This window comes from Macrobrachium rosenbergii, chromosome 3 (genome assembly GCF_040412425.1).
Source record: "Macrobrachium rosenbergii isolate ZJJX-2024 chromosome 3, ASM4041242v1, whole genome shotgun sequence".
NCBI classification, from domain to species: Eukaryota; Metazoa; Arthropoda; class Malacostraca; order Decapoda; family Palaemonidae; genus Macrobrachium; species Macrobrachium rosenbergii.
Window position 1 is genome coordinate 47,602,530 of NC_089743.1, and position 5,505 is coordinate 47,608,034.

The 5,505-nt window shown below is 36.3% G+C and overlaps 1 protein-coding gene across 1 annotated transcript in view; it reads left to right on the forward strand.

Moving 5' to 3' along the window:
• Positions 1 to 1,678, forward strand: part of LOC136855124 (uncharacterized) — a 174,356-nt gene extending 172,678 nt beyond the window's left edge. The window contains exon 11 of the mRNA XM_067131979.1: positions 52 to 1,678. Coding sequence (XP_066988080.1) covers positions 52 to 234 — 183 coding nt within the window. The 3' untranslated portion in view covers positions 235 to 1,678. The remainder of the gene's footprint in view (positions 1 to 51) is intronic.
• The last annotated feature ends 3,827 nt before the right edge of the window (positions 1,679 to 5,505 follow it).

The following is a 5,505-nucleotide window of genomic DNA, read 5'->3' on the forward strand; positions in this document are numbered from 1 at the left end:
CACTGTCTCTTTTCATCTTGGAAGTTAGTAGAATACTGTTTGGATTTTCAGGTAACAAAGCTATTCCACCGTCCCGTTGACCATTTTCCTATACTCATTAGCTCCTACACACTTCTTGAACAATTGCTGAACGGCATTGCTGAGCGATGTTGGGCGGAAGATCCAGAGCAAAGACCTTCTGCCTCTGTTCTGTCGGCTAACCTTACAGCTTTGTATCATTCTCCAGCCACTTGATATTTATTTGTTAGTGATGAGTTTTATTACTGTTAAATTAAGAAAGAGGGAATGGATCAAGGCTGATCCTTTCCAAACTTTTTTTTTTTATTAAAATTGTGCACAGGAAAGAGCTTTCATAAACCAGGTTGCAAAAAACGATTCCTGCTTGTCAGTAAATCCTGTATGATTGTACATGCTATATGTAGGTTACAGTCATTCACATAAAGCTAAGAAATAAACATAATTTGTACAGTATCTGAGTGAACTAAAGTTGTACTGTTTTGAGGAAAATTTTGTTTAAATTAAATATTTGTGTTGTATAAAAATTATAAATGCTGTATTGGAATTTAATTGTATTTTTTCAGTTTATGCATTATTATATATTGCCAATATTGAAACATGACAACTTATGTTTATTGTTTCTTTTCCTTCACCTACATTACAATAAACACTTCCTTTTTATCAACAATTTACATATTTTCATATACTTTTTTATTTGCTAATTCATTTTGCCAGATGTGAGTGTTTGTGTTTAAAATTTTTTGGATTAGTAACATAAACAGGCCTTAGTGTAGCTGATTATGTTTTTTTAAAAGATTAGTAGCATCTTCAGACATCACCCATAAGGTTTATATATAGTACCTTTGCCTGTTTCTTTTTTGTGTCATAATTGCTTACTCTGACTGTATATGCTTTGTAAAATGTACTTATCAGGTATTGTGGAAATGTTAGTGCTATAAATTTGAAGATAACATCTCAGTTGATAAACATAAGAATTATGCTTACCATTGAGTTTCCAGTGCAGTATAGAGGTATTTTGGTTAGATACTCATCTTAAGTCCTTCGAGCAAGGATGGTTTGGTGCTTCAGATGCAAGATTGAGAATGTAGAGTAGCCAGCTTTTATCTTGAGGTATAAACCTACCCATAAAAACTGTGGCAGAAGGCAAAGATACCTGTCCTTCAGATGTTTTTCCGGACCACCCAAATCCTTTGAAAACTTATTCCGTTTTTATGACAATGTAAGATTCAGTGATAGAGTATGAGAAAATGTAATCATCAGCCAATGGTATTTCATAAGGTTGTCATTTTCAACTTTTTTTGTATATTTGTCATTTTCAACTTATTTCTATATTTTCAACATCTGTATTTCTCCAAATCACTATTAATGAAAGTATAGTTAGTGTTCACAGTGAATATGAATGTTTAATAGAAGTAGATGCCTGGAATGACATGAATGTTTGTTCTCTTTCTACAAACGAAAATGAGCTAATTTTCTCCAACTCCTCTTATTGTATTCATGACAGAAAACACCTAAAGCAAAATCTGGAATTATGAAGACTGTGACTTGAGAACTAAAAAGTGATTAAATGATCTCTACAACTTGAGTGGTGGGCCCTGTCTCCATCTAGATTGAGAACCTTCATAAGTTGTAATTATGTGTGTGTGTGTGTGTGTGTGTGCATGCATCCTTGGCAAAATGCTGATATTGATGTGTAAACATATGAGCATTTTGTGAATTGAGCATTGAGCTTGTCAAACTGACTTGTAGTCATCACAGTTTATATGTATGCATACCAGTTATGATCTTATTTAACTGACTTGCCCATTTGGGGAAAATCATATGAAGGGAAGGGCTTTTTGGAGATGTTGAAGTTTACAGTATGTCAGATGGAAATTTTAGTTGTACTTTATAACATTAAAAAGAACAAAGGTCTTGGTTTTGTGCTGCAGGGTGTGGCAGTGATGCTTTTGATGCTGTATAAAAGTTTACTAGTCATTCATTGATATTGCCGTGGTTCTGTGCCTTTCATTGGTTTTGTATGACCTTACTTGTCTCTATAGAAAATATGGACAGAACTACAAGAGAAATTATCCATTTTGCCTGTATAAAAGGTGGAACAATAATTAAATAATAGTACATAGAAAGATTTAGCCTCTGCTTTCAGGTCCTATTCTTCAAGCAGGCATTCAGGCTACAGTCTATTTATGTGCTGTGAGCAAATATATGAGAAAAAAATTGAAAAAATATAAAGATGAAAAGTGCAAACAGTATTTCTAGATTTATAGAAATTTATTCAAAGAATGATAAAAACCACAAGTTTAATGAAAGGATGTTTTTATATTAGTGACTTACCACGTAATTACATAGCTACAAGCTTCCTACCATGGCAGTCTAAAAATTCAAATTTCGCGGTGGCGCTACCGTCGCTTGTGTAGGTGACAGGGTACTGCCCACATTTGGGACTGACAGGTACAACTTGGCAAAGAGCTTCAATTCATTTTCTGCTGGCTCCCAACTAATAGTAGTGGCTTTGTGCAGTCTCTCTCATCATTTTTTGGATATTTGTTCCAGTCTCTTGGTGAAGTATTCAGATTTTGGGTTTCGGTGTTGCGCCGAAGGCTTTTGTTATTAGTTAATATTGTTAACTGTGGTCATCTTTATACTAATTAGTCAGGAAGTCAGACTCTAGTTCTTCAAGTGTTCCATATTGCACTGAAGGTTATAAGACTAAATTAGTAGTTAAAATTTCTTATGACTCTTACATTAAGTGTGGTAAATGTAGGGGGCCAGGAGTGTAATAAAGACCTTACTTGTTCCGAATCTCAGGATTGGGTTGATCAAAAGCAGAAAGTGTTGAAATCTCACTTAATTAAATTAGACAGGGATAGAAAGAGGAAGGCGGCCCCTAAAGCTGAAAATAGGCCTAGTTTTAAACCTATTCCTTCTCGTGCAGTAGGAGATAGCACTATTTCTTCTCCTCAAACCCCTACTATGTCTCCCATCCTCAGCCCTCTTAATTCTTTGCCTCATACTCCTTTACCAGGTTCCCGTGCTTCCAATCTTGATGCCATTGCCAGCCTCGAATCTAGGTTTGACCATAAATTTGAGTTTTTAGGCAACACAGTTATGAAGTTGGATGTTTCATTTAAAGATTTTGTAGAGTAAGCTTCCAGTGTTCCCAGTGTCAATGCAAGTGCAGTGCAAGGTGACAGTGTTGTGCATGTTGAGGGGGTGGCTGCACCAGGGAGAAGACATACTGGAGGTCCAAGGGAGGCTGGTGGGGTTTGCCTACGGGTAGTTTCCCCCACCACTGAGCCTGTTGGCCGTTTCCAGGCGTTGGCAGAGCGCCACTGGAAAGTTGTCTCGGTTAGTGCGGATCATCTGTCATCAGACTCGGATGGCTCTTCCCTGACAGGAAGCACCAATGGCGCTGACTTGTCACCTCTCGGCCTGTGAAGAGGCACTCCACTGTAGCAGACAGTTCTCCTCCCATCAGGAGGTATAAGGAGACAAGTGTTAGCCCTCAACCCTCTTGCAGCTTCGCCGTTCCGCCTCTGCCCGTCTCTTCAGTGTGTCCCTACCAGTGTTCTTGGGATAGTCCAAAGTCTCTTGGGGTTCTTGAGCGCCCAGTTTTAGTGTTGAAGCACTCTTGTAAGTGCCCATCGCCTTCTCACCAATCTCTCGCTCCCAAGCGCCTGTCTCCATCTAGGTGCTTCGGTCTGCTCAGCTGAGTTGTACCTGTCAGCCCTGAATGTGGGTGGGACCTTGTCGCCTACATAGGCGATGGTGGTAGCACCAAGAAATATGAATTCTTAGACTGCCATGGTAGGAAGCTTGTAGCTATGTAATTACTTGGTAAGTATATATAAAAATTTATTTTATCTTAAAAATTAAATTTCACAAACAGTTAGAGACATCACATCTCTTTAGAGTGGAAAAACTCTCATCTTCTAATTTAAAAATTTTAACAAAAGGGGCAAAATAACATTATGAAGTGAAAGCTTCCCAATAAGTTTAAACTCCACCTGGATTGCAGATAGGCCTTACATTTTATGGGGACCATGATGATAGTGATTTAACTTACTGTGGTAGGAGTTTGAAACAATGTGGTGTCTTTATCCATGATAATTTTAGATAATAATGAGTAGGTTTAGGTAGCCACAGTAATTTTGCACTGTATATATGGTATAATCTTAGTAATTTTAAGTCTTATCACAATCTTATTTTTATTAAAATAATCAGTTGCCTTTCTTCATGCACATTTTAATTGCAGTTAGTAGGATTTTTAATTTTGTACAGAAGCTGCTGTGGCCTTTCTAGTTAGGGGTTACAGATGAGGGGCCAGAAGTGTAGATAAGGGTAACAGGTAAAGAGTAATAACTTTAGATAGGGGCAGCAGGTGAAGAGTAATAAGTTTAGATAGGGGTTACAGGTGAAGAGTAATAAGTTTAAATTGGGGTTACAGGTAAAGAGTAATAAGTTTAGATTAGGGTTACAGGTGAAGAGTAATAAGTGTAGATAGGGGTTGTGGTGAAGAGTAATAAGTTTATAAGGGTTACAGGTGAAGAATAATAAGTGTAGATAAGGGTTACAGGTGAAGAATATTGAGTTTAGATAGGGGCTACAGGTGAAGAGTAATAAGTTAGGTAAGGGTTGTAGGTGAAGAGTAATAAGTTTAACTAAGGGTTACATGTGAAGAGTATTTTAATGTTTATCTTACTTTGTTTTCCAATTGTCTCATGGAGCTTTGTATTGCAAGTTACTGCGATGTATGATATTCATTTTTATTCATTGCCACCGGATGTGAGTGCGCCACTGTTGATAATGGTATTCTTCCAGTGTAAGCATAAAACGTATGAAGATCTTGTTTGCATATTTTGAAAATGAAAAATACCAAGGCCTTTAAGTTGTTAACATTTACTGATACGAGAATGATGGCAGGGTAAGAAGTTGCTTATCAGTATTGTAGAATTACTGAAATTCCAATTTGATTTTAAAGGAGATAGGTCTTTGTTGATTTGTGGAAATGTTTTAATTGCATCAGTATAATGACTGTATTGTACTTTGAATTCCTCTTGCATTTACTTTGCAATTTTGTAAAGTTGAGAGAAAAAATACTTTGAATTCCTAACTCATTTACTTGGTGATTTTGTAAAGTTTAAAGAAAAACTTCCTGTATATCGATTAGCTCAATTTTCTTTTGATTTCCCTGTGTTTCTGGACTAATGTATTGTCTGAATTTATAGATGCTGCATGGGCTGTTAAGTGACTCTCAGTATTTAAGTTCCACTGAATTGCTAATGAAAATTTATTGGTTGCCATTCATTTTTATACTTCAGTGAATGTCACTCATATTCAGTACTGTATTATAAAAATACCACAAAGTAAATTAATATTTTGTCGGTTTGCTAGCATGTAATGTATTAATTACAAAAGGATTTGGTTCTCTTAAAAGTAACCAACCATAAATGGGTTTTTAAGTGTTCAAAATTCTTGGTGGTAATG